Here is an 18185-nt window from a genome sequence, read left to right as displayed (position 1 = left end):
GAACAAGAAGCCTGTGGAGCATGCACTGAACCCCCTCAGAGGACCACACTCTGTCTGAAAGACACGTATGTTTATTTCCTTTGAAATAGACAGGGGCCTTTCTCCTATGTGCGTGTTTACAAAAATGCATCAAGTTCAACCTATTGATGTAAAACTCTCCCCAGAATAACAACCCTGCAACATGAATCCAAAATCCAGCTGCCCCTCTCGTGTGACTGTCCATACTATTAATAAATGTGTTTATACCGTTTTAGGGTCTCTGAGCTTTCCTTTGTCCTTTGAGCTTGGTTTAGTGGTTGTAGCTTCCTTCCCACTTTTGTCCTACACTCCAAAGAAAAAAAATAATTACAGTTACAAGGAGAATAGAGCACTGATGGCTCCTACTCTGGTATCTGCCAAAACACAATCTTCTGAATGTGGTTGGCAGCCAACACAGGCTGTGCTGACTGGAGACTCTGCATGAGAAAAACTTGGTAGAGATGGGCAGATTCTGTATTTACTACAGAGCAGTAATGCTGCAGCAGCAGATTTAGTTCACAAGCAGACGAAGCAGCACTTGAAACACCAGAGGCCCTGTCTTCAGCTGCCTGAGGATTCTGCAGTGGCCAGAAGAGCTGTTTGGAATCACAGCTCTTTCCTCCCAGGAATTACAGCTGATTTGAACGTCAGTTTCAAAGCTGCTGCTCCTTTTCTCACTGCAAAACCTCCCCAGTCCATTCCTTCTGCTTTCTTCTTGTTATCTGCTGTTTTCCCTAATACCTCTAAAAGTCTTTGCTCCTCTCTCCTCCTCTCTCCACAAAACCCTCTTGAACTGTGTCTCAGCTCAAGCCTACAACCACTCCTACACAATTCCTCCTGTCACTGAGGAAAGGCTTCTCTGCCTCTCTGCAGTTTTTGGACACTCTAAAAACTGTCACCACCTTTCTCTCCTCAACTTACTTCTCCAAGCCTGTCTAAAAGGTTCTAATTACCACAAACCTTCCTGCTTCCAAGTATTTAATACACAGCGAAATGCATCCAGCCTCCACTGCAGTAGTGAGACAATCCCTGCATCTTGACAGGCTTCCTGTAAACCTGAACAGAGCTACTGCAAAGAACAGTGATGAGTGAAAAACTCTTTATTTTGCAGGTCATTAGTAGAAAATGTCCTACCTTTGAGTGCTGGGGTGTAGCAGGGGCCTGTGCACAAGTATCAAAGTCACCTGATAAGGCATCAATAGCTGCACTGTCATCCGCAGGTTTCTGCAACAATTTTAATTTTGAAGTCACAAAATATGCAACCCAACTTCCCACAGTCAAACTAATGGTTCAGGAATTTGTCTGCTTTAATTAATTATCCCTTTCTTAAGGAAAAACACACCTGAACTGTACCATTTTTACACATATAGCAGAGATGTCTATTTGAGGTTTCCAAGAGGCATGATTTCTTGAACATTCATAATGCAGCTGTACATAAAAACTCCAGTTATTGTGAAGAGTTACTCTTCACCAAAGTTTTACTGTCCACACTGTTCCTATTGCCTCCTGCATTTATGAGTATTTGCAATGAATAACCCCTTAAGCCTACAGTGACAAAACTTTGAAACAAAATCAGAGCCCAGAGCACGAAAAAACCCACAGAATAAATATCATGAATATGAAAAAAATCCTCAGTAAACCCCCATCATAAATGTTACCTTCTGTCCTTTGTGCTTCACGTCATCCTTTGAATTTGGCTTTGCTGGTTTACTCTTGGGAAGAAAAAAAAGCACATCCTCATTTTGAACTGGCCAGATTAGTTTTAAAATACAAGTATTTACATATGGCATTACTGGGTATTCACAGATTTCCAAGCAAGCTGCACCATTCTGAACAGATTCTTTAGTAGTTCAAAGTGATTAATTTGTTCAGAATGCCCAGTTGAAAAAGAGAAAGAAAAACCCAAAACCAAAACAAACCAACAATGAAACTACTTTTTTTTTTCTTTTGCTTTTTGACTTATAAGCATGCAAGGATAGAGCTACTCTCACTGCAGGATATTCCAATGTTTTACCCTAATACATAGATACAGTACAGTCACTCACTTATTCAACTTGTAATTTCAAAAAAGACAGACTGGCTCAAGACAGACTCAAATCTCCACTGTTGCAAATAAAAACTAGGGAAGTTTTTCCTTACCTGCTCACCTGACTCCAGAAGTTTTAGACAGTCAGGTGGGATTGTTTCATCTCTCTCTCCAAGTTTGTCTCTGTGTTCAGATTTAGCCTTTTCCTGAAAGTATTTAATTTTTTAACAACTTTAATACCCCATGTTAGAAATATTAGCAATGAACAATTCAGGGCGTTTATCAAACTTAGGACAGACAGCCTTTTCCACTTCAAAATTTTAAACCTACTGGGAAAATCCCCATTTATTAATTTCACTATGAAGCGTGTTTCATGCCTGAAAGTTTTAAGAACTGCGTTTGTTTTTCAACTTATGCTGCTCTGATTTTTCGCAGCACACCAGGAACATGCCACAAAGAACATCACAAGGAGGTTTTCCAGCAGACTGCTGAAGAACATTTTTGTCTTTGTTAATGGAGACATTTTAGGGACCTCTTTTTTTCTGTTGTTTTGTTTTTTTTTTTTTTCCAGCTAAGATTCCAGCCTAAACTTACTGATAGGCAGCATATGGTGGTTTTGTTTTTCCCCAGTAATGTACTTCACTGTAGCTTACAGTACAATTTACAAGTAGAAATTATAATTTATTACTACTATTATGCAGAAATTAATTTTCTTATTAGCAGAAGGGCCTTGATAGGATTTTATGAAAGACTAAATGAAGACAAAACCAGCAGAAACAAGGAAGTTTAACAATGTGACTGATTAAGTGAACTTGATATGTGTGGTTATAAAAGTCAAAGCTTGACAAAAAGAGGGCCAGAAAATCAATTTTAGAAACTGAGGCCCAAAAAGACACCTGAAAAATTATGAGAATAATGGCAATGAAAGGCACTGAACTAAAATTATTTCAAATCTTTGGTTAACATTTCAACACTTGCCTCCAAGTGGCTAAAGTATATTAACCAAATCAACATTTTTCACAGAACACACAAGTAACCCAGATGACTGAAGAGTGGCTGATATACCTACACACAAGAACATGTGTTTTTTTCCAATAACCTTACTCTTAGAACATCTAAAATCCCCCATTTCATATACTCCTGTGAGTATATGAGAACTACTGCAGATTCTGGGGGTTTTGGTGGGGTTTTTTTGTTGGTTACGTTTATTCTCTCTCACCCCTCCTTCTGCCCAAATTGCTCAAGTTTCAGAATGTGTTTTGTTACCTTTACTTTATCAACAACTGGTTTGTTCTCATCAGGGTCAGGTTCCCTCTGTCCCAGAGAGTCAGACAGGAGATCCACTGCTTCATCCATCTCTTTTTCTCCCTAACAAAATAGAAACACATTTGTGAAAGCACATCTGCTGCAAAAACTATGTAATTCATCAATCTAATATGTAAGTACTGGTTAGTGAACTGTACAACTTTGAGTGAACAAAGAGCTCTCCCTTTGTAATTGCAGTGTAGCATAATAGCTGGGGAAAAGACAGAATATTTAGACCTGCAGAAAACATAATTTCAAGAAGGGCTTATGGAATTTATTTTAATGATTTTGGTTTTTTATAAATAAGCCTATCTGCTGTAATGAGAACAGATCTATGAAATGATTGGCAATTGTTTGGCAATGATTGTTTGGCAATTGCCATTCGTTTTGCAATTTTATCCAAAACCTGGATAGAAAAAAATCCCTTAAAAGCAACACAGGTGGGATGAGCTTTGTATTCCCCTTCCAAACCAGGCTGGGAGCACCAGGGGAAGATCCCTCTAGCTGGATAAAAATGTGTGAACAACACTGCCATAAACACCAGGAAGGAGAGTTCCCCTGGCATTCAAAGGGGATCATGGTGCTGCCTGTGGAATTCTGTTGAAAATGGAGGGTCCACTCATTCTTTTTTTCTTTCCCCCCCCCTTTTTTTTTTTCCCCCCAGGGGAACATTTTCCTTCTCTGCAGTAGCCGTTTTTAGCAATAAACTATTAAATTTTGCAACAGTCCACACTGGTAAAACTGTCCGGATCACACTGCTGCCTCTCCTCACTATTCAGCCCCTCATTTTGAGGTAAGGACCTACAGGAGAAGTTTCTTACTGAGGTAGAAGCTGCAGGGGCTGCTGAGTGCACTGAGGAAACCATAGCAGCAGAGACCACATCTGAGGAACTCGCAGGCTTGGCACCCTCCTTGTCTTTCTGGAAGAATGAGACACACAGGGGGACCCACAGGAAAACGCTCATCAGACTCCACACATCCAAAACACAGCACTCACACAGGTAATTTCTAGGACTTCATTTTTCCTGAGCAGCTTTGCTTATTTCAGATTGAAACACACTCCCACATATACACTGTGCGACCATTCCTCATCTCAGTTTGTTGTTCTGGGTTAAAGCCCACCACAGCTGAATTTTTAACAGGTTTAACATGACTCCAACAGAACTAAGATTTCACCAAGCCCATCTAATATTCCCAAAACACACTTTTAAAAACCTCAGCTGCAAAGCACTGCTTATGCAAGTAAGTGGTAAAAAGACAGGCCACCTAACTTTAACAAACAAACAAACAAAAAAATCCTAGTTAAGTCCTGCTCTCCTATTAACTTATTGCAAGAAGTATTTCAAGTTTTTAGTTACTGGATTTCATTTAAGGAACTTTACATAAGGGAAACATACAAAATGTCAAGATTATTCAAACAACCTGAAAATAAAACCATCTTTCAGAAATCAATTATACTCACCTTTAGTACAGTTGATGTAGGTAATGGTGCAGCTGGTGACGGAGAACAGGAAAATCCTTCTGTCAAACCCTCTAAAAGATCATTTTCCCTCATAGGCTGCCATTGAAAAGAAAAAAAAGAAGATTGTAAGTCTCTTCATCTCTTAAAAAGTAAGCAGGTAACACAGCCCATTTTTAAACTGAACAGTGGGTAACCCTGCTGACATTTGGTAAGTAAGTCATGAATGAAACAGCTATTTGAAATAGTCACTTTTTTTACCTGTGACTTCTCTTCTGGTTTTGGTAGGAGTGGTTTTCCATCTTTATCCTATAAAGAAAAGAATCTCTTGAATTAAACCAAGCAGTCCTTAAATGGCCATGCAATACAAGCACTCTGGGAGCACTCACTGAGCAACCATAAGTGTTACAGGGGACAGGGATCTGAGCAGCAGCCTCTACAGCATCTACTGCTGCTACTCAAGATGCCACTTAAAACATCCAGGTTCTTGGGGGTTTTCTTAACAGCTTTAACCAATCATAGTTTATTTAGTGCTAAAATACCAGAAGCTACTGAAAGACTCCAGCATACTAATCTCAGAATTATTAATCTGCAGGTACCTGCACCTAAAACAGTTCTATGCCCATGCAGGCATCCAACAGATAGATGCCAGATTATTTGTGGGAACTACAAACCAGAATTTCTAGATCCTATAAAAATGGATGAACCAAAACATCAATGTTTCAAAACGAAATGGGAGTCTTAGTTTCATCCATGTGTTCTGAGGAACAGGAATGAAGGGGAAGCAAGACTAAGACAGCACATTAAATAAATTACTTTGGCTTCTGTTAAGCTGTACTCTGGAGGAACTGTTTCTTCTTCTTTGCCCAGTTTTTTGTGTTGCTCCTTTTTGGTTTTCTCCTGTGAAGGCAAAATAGGAATCATGGTAAGAAAAACAACTACCAACAGAAATGCACACGAGCAAGCCTTTCAGCCTTCAGTCTTCTGATTCAAATTGGTCTTTCTCATTCAATCCAACCACCAGATACAAATCCCATGAAAATTAAAAGAAAGCATTTTCTCTTGAGAAAGCCTTCACTCCTCTGCCTGATTCTCAAGAGGCGCTACCTATTTCAGTAGCGCTAGCAGAGGTAAATGGATAGACAAGGGTGGACCGAAATCAAAAATACCTCTGTGTCTTAATCCTTGACATTTCTGGAAATCCACTCAACAGCTGCCTGGCCTACATGCAAAAAAGGGCTGAACAGAGAAATCAGTGGCCCACTTCAAAGATTATTACCCCCCATACAAGTTATGCTGGACAAAGGCCAGTTAAGAAAAGGGACTAAAGCCAACTTTGGGAACTTTTGCCTGACAGAATTCCAGCCACCGGAAGGGCTGCTTTCTGACTTCAGCTTCTGGTTTCTGACTCCAGCCAGTTCCATCTGGTTTAGGGTGGCACATGGGGGCATTCAGACTGTGCCTATGAACAGCACTCCCTTAGACAGGATTTCAGTGACTTACTTATGGCTCCCTATTTAAATATATAAACCGCCAAAGTTTTGTGCATAATTCCTATTTTAAACCCCTCATCATAAATTTGGTTCCTTCAGAAAAAGGACCATACTGTGTGCTACCCCTGATGGGCACCTCAATTCTGCTTCAGTTCAGCAGAAAGACATGATAAAAACACAGTTTTCATAAACTGACTGAACTACTGCACTGCAATAGTCAGATTTATTAGGAAAGTGTACTCACTGTGTTGAAATCCTACTAGTACTTCCTAAGCAGAACAGAACTGGTTTCAACAGTACATTTTGTTTTTTAAAAAAGTGAAAACACAATGTCTACATTGTTTGTGACCTGAGGAAATGGACTAATGCTGAAGGTAATTACATCAACAGTCTATTTTTTGAGGTCTGATTTTTTTTTTCTCTACCTTAACTTTGTCCACAACAGGCTTTTTTTCATCTGGATCAGGCTCTGTCTTTCCTAAGCTACCGGACAAGGCTTCCAGTGCTTCATCTGCTACAGGACCAACCTGCATGGGAGTTGATACAGCAAAAAAACCCAATTTTTAGTTTGATGAAACCCGTTTTTTGTCTTCTCTGCAGCCCCTAGTAGGTTCACAAACAGCATCTCCTTTAGGGCAGTAAGAGCTAGAGGAGACCACAAGAACTGTCAGTTTGGCTTCCTCTTTGAGGAAGGTCACTGACCATTTGTTTTGTGCTTGACTTGGCTTTTTTTTTCTTTTTTGGTGAACCCCTCAGCCCTTGTGGTTACCACTACAGAGGAAGAACATGCAATACTGAAATGACCACCATGACACCGTGCTCTGCCATTCCATATGTGAAACACTGAGTTGCGCTTTAGCTCCAGCTGAAGGGGCTTCCACTACTTACTGAAGACATGGGAGTTGCAGACTGCACAGTGCAAGCTGTGGCACGAGGGACCACTTTGTCCTCAGCGGGTTTTGCAGGCACAGAACCTGACGGCTTCTGAAACAGAACAATTTACTCCGTATTTTACTGAATATGCTTAGAAAACACAAAATGAGCCTGTTAAACAGCTTTTTTTCCCTTCTTTTTTCCTAAATACAGTACTAAGTGACAAAGAAAAGTCTAAATTTAAAGGCAGAAGATTCTCAATGAAGAGCTGAGTGACAATACTGCATGTTCCACTAAAGGCAACAGGGAGGGTAAAACAGGAAGAGAAGAAAAAATGTTTTTCTTGAAAGAACAGTAGCACTACCCAGTCTTAGCAAAACTGTCAGTGTCAGCTTCTCCAGCGACCCAGAAAGACATACTTTGGATATGTTGCAGGGCTTTGGTGCTTTGGGTTGTACTGCAGGCTGTGCAGGGCAGGCAAAGTCCTTTGAAAATTCGTCAACAAGATCAGATTCACTCAGAGGCTGCAACAACAGGGGAAAAAAAAAGAGACATATGTGGCACAGGTGACTCACTGCCTCTTTTTAATTTACTTTTTCAAGAACTGTATTTCAGCTACTCATAAAGCAGGAGAACATCTGTAGCCTACACTGAAATAACCTTTCACAATTACGTGCAACAAAACAGCATTAATTTTGCAGTGCATAAAATCAAAGAAAAACCACACTTCAGAATAAGTTTGTTTCTTTGTTATCGTAAGTCAATGTAAGGTAGAGCACTGTGCATATAAAACATAACACAGAGAACCAGATATACACTGTTTAAGACATGGCTACTGAAAAGGAAAATATGGCCTCTTAATTAGGAAGAAAATGCTAGTATTTACTAGCAGAATTAGAATTGCTTGAAAGTTCCCTTAGCCTGCCCTCTGACTGCTGACACCCAGTGGTTTTCACTGTGCACGTTTCGGTGAGTAAAAATGCAGTTTTAGTTTCCTTCTGTGTGTGATCTACTACAATCTACTGACACTATGTGAACTAGGCCTCCACAGTCCATGTATCTCTGTATGTGTATACCTGAAGCTCCTGGGATCCTCCAAATTACTCTTCACAGCTAAATGTTTAAATCTTTGCTAGCAGTGATGGCCATTCACTTGCTGCATGGAACTTAACAGCTTAGGGACAGACTCATAATGCATAAAATGACATTTCTGAGAGAGAAATCCCTCCCTTATTCCCTTCCCCTAATTCTTTACAAAATGTCTCAACACATAAGGCCCCACTTTTCATAATGCCTGAAATCCTCCTTCAGACACTAAATAAAAAAAGGCATTTAGGTAGTAACTTTTATTCATAAAAGTAATACCATGGCATGCGCTTAAGACTATGCAGAGTGGAGGTCCAAAAAACCACACAAACCCTAGCTGAAATCCTGAAGGAAGGCTTTCATCAGCAATCACAGAAGAACTGTAAGCAGCTGATGGTTTCTAGCTATCAACACAGCTTTCCCCACTTTGCTGATTTTAGTTTCACTGATCTAAGTATCAGCAGTGATTCCAAAGGAATACTGGCACACACATCTTCCTCAAAACCACCTTCTTTAAATTACCCTGAAGAGGTGCTCAGAAAAATACTGCAACACGTGTCTGATATTCCCATGGTTCTCCTACAGAACAAGGATTTGATTATATTTGTGCCTCCCATGAAGGGAAGTGGACGAGCATGGGAATACCTGTTTTTCTACTAACCACTTAATAATCCTTTGGCACAAGATCTCAGGATTCGGAGTTTGTGTTCTGCCCTGGTTTTGTGCAGGACTTCAGCCCAACTGTGAACCAACCTCCCTTAGCTTATGCCGTGTTCTCTTCTAGAGCTCTTCTACTTTTTTGTGTGTGCCATCTCTTTTGTGCTCCCTGTGGAACAGGCTTATCTGCTCAGGGTTATTATCTCCTGGCAGCAGGGCCTAGTTCCCCCAGAGCAGAGCTGCTCTCTTTTTCTCCTCATGACATGCCTGGCAGGAGTTCCCTTCTGTGCAGCTCTCAAACATCCACCAATCAAGATAACTGCATGTCTGAGACCTGACATAAAAATTTTTAGAGACCAAAAGTCTTTTTTCCATCACTGCCTTTGCATTCCTCCCCTCCACACTTTAACCCTAAATAATAGGAATTACTTCATGTTTCTGATCAGAGGGCACTGTGTCATTCTCACTCAGACTGGTCCTGACCTTCACACTCGTTTCAGGAGAGCAGAGATTTCCTGTGCTTTTCCAGTTTTTCGCAGCACTCCTCAACTCACAGTATTTCCAAAGTGGAGCCCTCAGTTTCTTCAATGCACAGTTCCTTTGCTTTCTTTCTGTGCCTTTAAAATTAATCTTTGCTACTCTCTCTTTCAATATTTTAATCCTCTCTTGCCCTTTCCAGGCCACGATGGATACTCTTTGCAAAGTCCAGATTGTTCTTTGTGATTAGGAAGATGTCCACAGCAGCTTTTTTTCCTTCTTTCCAGTAATTTTCCTTTATATTTGATCACTAGTGAGAGGAAACTGTCAAGAAAACAAAAGATGTTCCTGCTTCACCTCTCTGTGTCCTTAACAGCTCCAACAGACCTCTACAGAATACCTTACAGTAACTCCCCCCACAGACTTTCTTTGAGCCAGCACTAATTTTTGTAACTCTCTCCTGGTCTTGGAACTCTCTAAACCTTTTCCTTATATGATCTCTTCATTCACAGACAATGAATTTCAATAAAACCAACTTCCACTTGGTGCTTCTGACCAGCAGGTTTTGTGCAAGGAAGTAAAACACACAAGCAGACCAAGAGACTTACATCATGGCACAGAGAGAAGTGATGACAGAGAGGGAGAAAACAGGATATCTAGCCACACTCCTACAATATTGTCACTTTTCTAACCTTTGGTTTTTCTTCAGGCTTCAGCAATATTGGTTTTCCGTCTTTATCCTAGAAGGAAATTAAGTATTATTGACATTTTTCTGTTGTTACAAGAAGTGCCATATTCAATAATCACCAGCAAAATAATGTGAAGTAAATTACATACATGAGAATTAATCAGTGACAGGAATTCCCCTAAATGGGGAATTTTTACATGGCCAGGTAAGTAGATCAAAAAAGCAAATGTGATGTCAGCACAATACAAGAGACCGAAAAGTGTTCTGCTGTTGTTCTGCCTGACTTTTAACCCATCTCCATCACTTTGGGTGACAATCCAAAAAAAAAAAAAAAAATTAAAGAGAGTGCAATTTTCCCACCATTTTACATCAGTGTTCCAAGGTTATGTTACAAAGTGATACTGAAGAGCACTCCTGCAAAGGGATGGATTTTACAGCGCTGAGATTTAATGTCAGAAACAAGAAATGCCACTCTTGGAGAAGGAATGGGTGACTTGGCAAGATAAGATCTCTGCCCAGAATGCTTGGAAGAAACAATAATGCCCACAAAGGAAGAGGAGATCAGAGGTACGGAAATCACCAAGGAGAAAGACATTGATGAAGTATTAGCTTGGCTTGTTTTCCCCATGTTCTTTCTCTCTCTGTAATGAAAGAGAAGTGTCAGGCACAGAGCCCTACCTACAAAGCAGTGGAGGCATGAAAAACTTACCACCTCCGGCGTTAACCTGCACTCTGGAGGTATTGTGCCATCATGTTCTCCAGCCTTTTGTTCCTTTTTCTCTTTGGCTTTTGCCTTAAAAAGAAAGAACATTAAAAAAAAAAAATCACTTAAAGAAATTAAAATAAAAACTCCAAGTGCACAACCTCGCCATCAGGATTCTTCCCCCTACTGCGTGCAGAAGGACTGGCATCAGGTGAAATTATTCCACGTAACAACATACTAAAATCCCTCCAATAATTCCTGTCAAACATCTGTGGTAAAATCATAACGGTTTAGGATTCAACACCATATGTGAATATGGCTTCATTATTTTAAATCCTAAAGAATTTTAGACAGTATTCAGAACTCTATCTTTTTGGCAGGCACTTTTAGAATTTTTGTGTGTATCAAATCCTCTTGCATTTTTTTCTTGAATTTCAGCACTCTGATTACACAAGCCAGAATTCTGTATCTTTTTCCATTACTGGCACCAAAAAAAAACCTTTTAATTCTCTGTGCTTCCTTCATGAAGAAATGAATCCACTAAGTTATCTGAAGGCACAGACTGACTAAATCTGCAACACAAGAAGCTCTTTTTTTGTCAAAATTTAGCTCAGCAGCAGAAGATTTTTTACTATTTCCCTGTCATTTGTTTGCTCTGAGCTGTAAGTGAAGACAGGAAAAAACCTGCTCTAACTATGGTTACAGGCAGAGTTTGCAAAACTAAACCAAAAAGTTAAAGCTTAACATGCAAACACAGGATTGCTGTTTAAATTCTATCTGTTGAGGAAAAACAAAACTTGCAAAAGACAGTGAAAGGCAAGACTCAAATTAGAAAGATAATGGAGTTTGATGTAAAAAGGAGCACACACACTAAAAGTCAATTAGAAGTCAAACAGCAAATATGTGCAAAATGAAAGCTTGCTATAAATTGTACAGAGTGCTGGGGGAAAAAAAACAAAGAAGAGCTATATCTACCAGTGAATGTGTATATACATGCATGTTTGCCTGTAAAAGCAAACAAATTATATGCTTATAATTTTCCAGACCACTTTACTATGTTCTACTCTACCTGTATCCACTCGGGATTCTTAATTTTTCATTTTCCTCATCAGTGAAGACTCACACATTCCTTATGCCCTTAATAAGAAAGTCTTGCTATTTTACACATTTGTCCAGTGTCTAGCAAAGAGAACTCGGGATTCCACAGCCAGAACCGGGAAGCCGGGGTAAAAAAGGAGTGAGGTGTTACCTCTGACACCTCTACAACAGGGGTAGGATCTTCTTCAGGTTCAGGTTCAGGTCCTCCAAGAGTATCAAGAAGAGCATCCATTGCATCGTCTTTAATTTCCTGTATTTAAGAAAACGTGCAAACGATTTTGTTATTTCTTTAAACTGACACGGGTTTTTTCACCTTTTTATGCTGTATATGAAGAAAACAGCCAGCACCAGATTGGTCATTTTGGTTTGCCTTTACCCAATTTCCTTAACACCAAGTTACGTGCTAAGAATTAGCACAGTTTTAGTCAAGACATGGGGCTCTTCTTAAAGAGAGAAGAAAAAAAACCAGGAAGTAAAAAACTGCCCAAACCCCCACAGTGTCACAATGACATGTAACACAATTCTCATATGCTCTGACATGGCAAACCCAAAAAGTGCATGGTCACACTTGCTCTATTCAGAGGGGGAAAAAAAGAAGGTTCATAAAACATGAGAAAATTACATCATATACAAGTTTTAAATGCAGATCACAGAGCTAAGACGTTTTTCCTACTAATATTTCTACTGTACTGCCTCTATTGAGAAGAATCACAGTTATTCCGCAAAAGAATCCAGAAGGAAAATCATCTGATCTCTAATACAGTGGAGTCTGAGCAATGGTAGTTCTTGTTATCCCTGTATTTTCTATCATAAAAGAGGATTTACAACTGAAAATGAGAATGATTAGCATCTTTACAAGACCAAGAGCACATAATAATAGCATATGCCTGTAAATTTTAATTTTAACTTAACTAGTGAAAGAATGACTATGTGTACCTCTTTTGTTTTTGTTTTCTTCTCCTTAGGAGGAACTGAGGTCTTAACTGAACTTGCTGCTTGTGCTTGCACAATTTCTCCTTCTTTGTTTGGCTTCTACGAGTGAGATGAAATTACAGGTGAATTTGCAAAAATAGAAAAGAAGCAGGAAATTTTATCATTTTAAAATGAAATATTATGATAACAGTGTCAATTTTTCCTCACAATAAATGCATGCAATGGCAGGGAAGGTGTCAATACCTCTGTCAGACTCGTCTTCTTCTCCTGAGCAGAAGCAGTACTGCAGGTGAAGTCAGATGACAGGGCCTCTGCAAGCTCATCATCCGTCATTGGCTTCTGAGCAAGGAATTGCAAACCAAGTTATGACCATGAGAAAGTTCAAATATCACAGGTCAAACTCAGTTTACAGCCCGAGTCTGTCCCACGATTACTCACACAGTGACCTCATTGGCACAAGTTCCTGACACAGCAAAAAATAAAGGTGCTTGCCCCCACTGCTTGATTCTTGTCTCAGATAAGCTTTTATTTTTAGTAACTCAAACTTCCCAACCAGCAAAACCTAGCTGGCTGACAGGAATCTCTGGCCAAGCGTAGAAATACAAGTGGTTTTTGCTGAAGGCATTACAGAGAGATTCCTGCTTGCACAGTGTTTTTTCCCTTTGTTATTCATATGCCAAATATCTCAGTAAGTATTTATTTGACTTGTTTCAGCTTTGGTGTCCTGAAAATTCCTGCATCTTTACTAAAAACATCTGTGCCAAGCTCTATTTAGTTTTATCAGTAGCTAGGTTATCTGGCCTCCCACATCCCCCTCCCACTGCCTGGGACTTTTGCAGAACAGGCAACATTTATATCTTCCTAGGAATCCAGTGATAACTGGGTTGTTTTCACCTGGGCTACTCTCACCTGACAATATATTAAAAAAAAAAAGCCTTACTTCATCTTGCTCATTTGCTTTTGGTGGGACCACATCTTTGCCATATCCTTTGCTCTAAAATGAGAATTAATTTTGCAGTAAATGGAAAGCAAAAAAATCCAGTATGACAGAAAACACACATGAAGAATGCGTTTTTTAACTCACTGACCTTCAACAGTTTAACATAATCTGGAGGGAGACTACCCTCACGTTTTCCCAATTCTTCCAAGTATCTTGAATATATGTCTTCCTGTGAAAATAATGCACATATTAATGTTTGTGTACTGTTCTTTACTGAAAGAAATTTCTGATAGAGCTACCTACAATGACACTGCCAGAAAGAAAAGGCAAAGATTGGCTAGGACACTGTAGAGTGTCTTTAAGTACCTACTGTCATGCACACGCCTCTGCTCCAGCTTCAGCAGTGCTCATCATCCACAAATTCATTCCCAGATTACTAATTTAAACCATGTCACTGTCTCAGACTGTAGGACGTATTGCTGTACCCAGACTGCTTTTTAAATATTTATAAATTTTTGTCATGTTTTACTGAGCCACTGAGCCTGTAATCCTAATCCTTCTTAGGTGACTCTCCCATTCAGACCCAGTGTTATGCATTCTTCAGCAAATTCCCAGAACTCTGTCATTTCTATATTAACAAAACCAACATTAAAATGTTACTGTGCACACTCTGTTTTAACTCTCAGCAGATCACAGCTACAAGTCCTGAGCAAACGCAGTAATGAGCAACTACAGATGTAATTTAGGGATGGATCTTCTAAGAAATAAGAATGTGAAGTGTAAAATACCGTAATTTCTGGGCCAGTGTAAACAGGAGTGGTAGGCACATCTTCCTCAGGCCCACCAAGGGTATCTATTAGGCTGTCAAGTGCTGACTCATCCATACCAGGCTAAAAAATAAGCAAACCATTATAGAAGTTACCAAGGTGTACACAGGGGAAAAAAAAATTCTGAATCATCTGGTGAATCTGTAGAAGACTCCTATAAACCAAATGAAAAGCTTTCTTTCAGCAGGGCATGCACTTGCCAAATTTTTCAGCGAGAATTGTTCTAAACTCAGTTCTCCAGTATCATTAACAAGGTATTTTCTATTTGTGTATCAGTTGATACATATATATATTCAAAAATAACCAAAGACAGAGAGTAATTAATTTTAAACTTGTGTAATTTTAAGCTAGCTTCTAAAGAAATCCCATTTGACAAAGCAGAAATGACACACCACTGGTTTTTCACCTTTTCTTTCAGATGGTGCTTCACCATCATAAATAATGAGGATGTCTCAACACTTCAGCAGTTACCCATTTATTTTTTTTCCTGAAACTGAAGTCTTTCAGAGAGAGAAGCACCCTCTGAGACATTATTACAAGGGAAGCCTTTGTCTAAGGCTATGTCTACCAACCTCAGTACTTGATTTATCAGCAGCAGCAACCACACTAGGACCAGCTGTGCCTGTTCCAGCAGCTGCACCAGTCACTGTGGACATCTCCTTGGACTTTTGCTGGAGCAAAATAAAAGAAGAATTAAGGGATGGTTTACTGAAATGTTAAAAGAGAGACAAAAACACCCAACGCTGAGGCTGTGTACCTTTTTTTAATCAGCAGCTGTGGCTGGTGCACCTGAGCAGCACCCAGATGCTTGGGCAGAGTGAGCTACCACCATAAAAGCTATGCTTCCAGTATGATTCTGCTGTGGGAAAGAAAGCTTTCTATTTTAAGCACTCTACCTCCTTCTTTTTACTTTGCCAGTGAAAGGAATTTGCACAGCAAGAAAGACTTTGAGGCCCCTTCCAAGTCTCTTTGGAAAGCTGTCATTTACTCCTGGTAGCTCTCAATGCACCATTACACTCCAGCTGCAAAAGGTGCTCAAGTGGGTGGGATGAAAACTGCTGCAGACAGAGAGGTGGAGGAGCAACACCACCACACAAAATGCAGACTTCTGCATTACTGACACTCCCATTTACAGCCAAAAATAAGGGTGTTGTAGTGGAGCTGAAGGAGGCCTTCGTGTTACCCTGGCCTTGTCACCAGACACATGCAGAACCAGGAGACCGAAACATCTACATCCTGATGCCACCACATGCTTTTCCTTCGTATTTTTTCTCCATTTTCCCTGGGGAAATGACCCCTCCCCAACTTTTTTCCCCAACTTTCCTCACTTTAGTTTCTTCCAGAGCCTTCCTGCTGCATTTGGAGCCAACACTGCAGTGAGTGGGCAGGCAAAGAGCCTGACAAAGAACCAATGACAACTGTGCAGCTACAAGGAACTTAAAAATAACCTCAGAGAAAAACAGAAGAGCCCCAAACACACAGGAGCAGGCCTAAAACTGTGGTGGCTCTTCATGTTCTTTGCTTGGCCAACAGCTTATCTCCATAGTGATTTTTGGGGGCCCAAAGGTCTCACTTGACAATATTCAGCTAAAGAATCCATCTGGATGTGGATTCCTAACATCCCCTCAATAAAATAATAAAAATTGGCTTAAATAATAGAAATTGGTTGTTGCTTCTGTTATACCTTTGCTGTCTCTGTGGAGGTTGCTAGTGGAGGCTGCTCAGCCTGAGTTGTAGTTACTTTTCCTGTGTTATTTGGTTTGGAAGCTGTTGTCACGGTAGGTGTTGTTTGGTTTTTTCCCTGTGTAGAGATAAACGATTATCACTAGATACGGAGGGCTGGCTTTTTATTTTTTCAAACTATTTTTTTAAGCAAAAGACAGAAGAAAAATACCAGAAGAAACCCTCTGAATTAAGAAATTCAAAGCCAGAGAGAGAGAGAAATTACACAACTTACATCACTTGGTTCCTTTTGCTTCTCTTCAGACAGCTGTTTATTCTGATTGTCTGTTGGCTGTTATAAAATAAAAAACAGAGATAATTTACCATTTCCACCACTCAGTGCTATGGAACACGATCCATGCTAGTCCAAGTTAAGTACAAGACAGATCTAAAGATGGTTCATGGGACATTTCTTGGGCTGTCCCGAGTTTGTGCACAGTTATGTCACAGATCACACACCGGTTTCATATGACACAGAAATAGCCAGGAGTTCAGCCTCTTTTTTCAGAGTTAGTAAAAGGCCAAAGTACAGCACCTCTGCAGAGGTGAAAGGTATTTACCTTGTCTGACTGGGTGTTTTTTTCAGATCCTGCTTTGGTTGTCGTTGCGGACTGAAATATAAATGACATTTATTCAAAGATTAATATGCATGGTTATTTGCAGAGGATCAGATTATGTAAAGCAGAATATCAGACAGGTCCACACTTGCTGGCACACATGCAGTCTAACTACTATACACTAATCTTGCAGTTCACAACATCCTAACACAGGCTGCCAATGATTTAAGAGCACTCAAAGGTGTGCAAACGCCCACACACAAACTCATTCCTCACACGGGGGATTGAGAAGGGAAGAAGATGCTAAATACAGGGACCAGTTTGATAACAAACCCAAATTGCCACTACCAATTTCTGAAATAACCTCAAATGTTATTTAATGAATTATTTTTCTCTAGTTTATTAATAAAAAAATTATAATTGTAAAGTAAGTAATTATAAAAATACACACAGTCCTGATGGAAAACACATTAATTACTTAGATTCAACAGGACATACGTGGGGTGGGATACGTTCAGGTAATATCCTTATACTACACACAGCAGAAAATTTGTGTTTTTCTCTCCTCTGTAACCTCCTAATGCTCATATTTTACAACAGAGCTGAACAACCTGGCTAGGATAGTATGACATGACTGCACTTCCAGAGTTTACACATGAAAATCTTCTCCAGTCATGCCACAAAATCAGTTCCTGTGATTCACTCAGTCAAAGTACAGTAAGCAATAAATTTCTAGTAGTAAGAACCGAAACTGAAAAATTAAATAGTTATATCTGGTAAGAAGACAAAAAACCACCCTCCTCACCATATTATTCTTATTTTTTCTTGCTACTTCAGCCAAACATTCACTACCATTTAGAATCACCCAGCTTCCGTTTTTTGGCTGACCACACAGGGAAATTTGCTAAGTTTGTTTACCATTTGTTATGCAAGTATTCACACCCTCACACTGAACTGCAGACACTGGGCTGGGAAATCCTGAGCACACATTAAATGCAGATGCCTGGGCATAATAATCCTGGCAAAGGTCTCGAAGATGTGGACCAGGGTAAAGAACACACCTCCACACACAAGTGGGGAAATACTGATGGAGAGGGAGAACCAAAAATTCTCCAAGTGAGAAAAAGATATTTAAAAAAACCCCTTTCTTAAAAAAAATCATCACTTAACCTCTCAGGTTCCCAAGCCCTCCCCAAATTCCCTGCTTTTTATTTTGTCGTGATGCCTAATACCTGATTAAAGCACAGTCATTCTCAGGTTCAGTCATGCTTTATATGCTCCCACCAGTGTGTCCTTATTACATGACTACTGCTAACTCAAAGA

The 18185-nt window shown here is 39.8% G+C and overlaps 1 protein-coding gene and 1 long non-coding RNA gene across 6 annotated transcripts in view; both read right to left on the bottom strand.

The window, feature by feature from the left end:
- CAST (calpastatin) overlaps window positions 1–18185 on the bottom strand; it is a 50279-nt gene that overhangs the window by 2628 nt on the left and 29466 nt on the right. For 2 of the 5 annotated variants that reach the window (XM_048290937.1, XM_048290939.1), the window contains exons 5-28: window positions 16866–16916; window positions 16541–16597; window positions 16268–16384; window positions 15156–15254; window positions 14545–14646; window positions 13905–13985; window positions 13757–13810; window positions 13060–13155; window positions 12820–12915; window positions 12035–12133; window positions 10792–10875; window positions 10087–10134; window positions 7594–7698; window positions 7190–7285; window positions 6727–6828; window positions 5625–5708; window positions 5070–5117; window positions 4812–4907; window positions 4171–4269; window positions 3311–3412; window positions 2158–2250; window positions 1677–1730; window positions 1153–1242; window positions 247–326 (exon numbers count right to left, since the gene is read on the bottom strand). In XM_048290937.1, the coding sequence (XP_048146894.1) occupies window positions 247–326; window positions 1153–1242; window positions 1677–1730; window positions 2158–2250; window positions 3311–3412; window positions 4171–4269; window positions 4812–4907; window positions 5070–5117; window positions 5625–5708; window positions 6727–6828; window positions 7190–7285; window positions 7594–7698; window positions 10087–10134; window positions 10792–10875; window positions 12035–12133; window positions 12820–12915; window positions 13060–13155; window positions 13757–13810; window positions 13905–13985; window positions 14545–14646; window positions 15156–15254; window positions 16268–16384; window positions 16541–16597; window positions 16866–16916 (2033 nt within the window). The remainder of the gene's footprint in view (window positions 1–246; window positions 327–1152; window positions 1243–1676; window positions 1731–2157; window positions 2251–3310; window positions 3413–4170; window positions 4270–4811; window positions 4908–5069; window positions 5118–5624; window positions 5709–6726; window positions 6829–7189; window positions 7286–7593; window positions 7699–10086; window positions 10135–10791; window positions 10876–12034; window positions 12134–12819; window positions 12916–13059; window positions 13156–13756; window positions 13811–13904; window positions 13986–14544; window positions 14647–15155; window positions 15255–16267; window positions 16385–16540; window positions 16598–16865; window positions 16917–18185) is intronic. The other 3 variants (XM_048290938.1, XM_048290940.1, XM_048290941.1) reach the window with 3 other exon arrangements.
- Window positions 9640–10076, bottom strand: LOC125319616. Its single transcript, XR_007200829.1, has 2 exons — window positions 10003–10076; window positions 9640–9718 (listed from the first exon to the last, which is right to left on the bottom strand). It is a non-coding gene; the product is annotated as an uncharacterized LOC125319616 (long non-coding RNA).

The sequence above is a fragment of the Corvus hawaiiensis genome, chromosome Z (assembly GCF_020740725.1).
Source record: "Corvus hawaiiensis isolate bCorHaw1 chromosome Z, bCorHaw1.pri.cur, whole genome shotgun sequence".
Classification (NCBI taxonomy): domain Eukaryota; kingdom Metazoa; phylum Chordata; class Aves; order Passeriformes; family Corvidae; genus Corvus; species Corvus hawaiiensis.
This window is presented reverse-complemented; position numbering and strand designations above follow the sequence as displayed.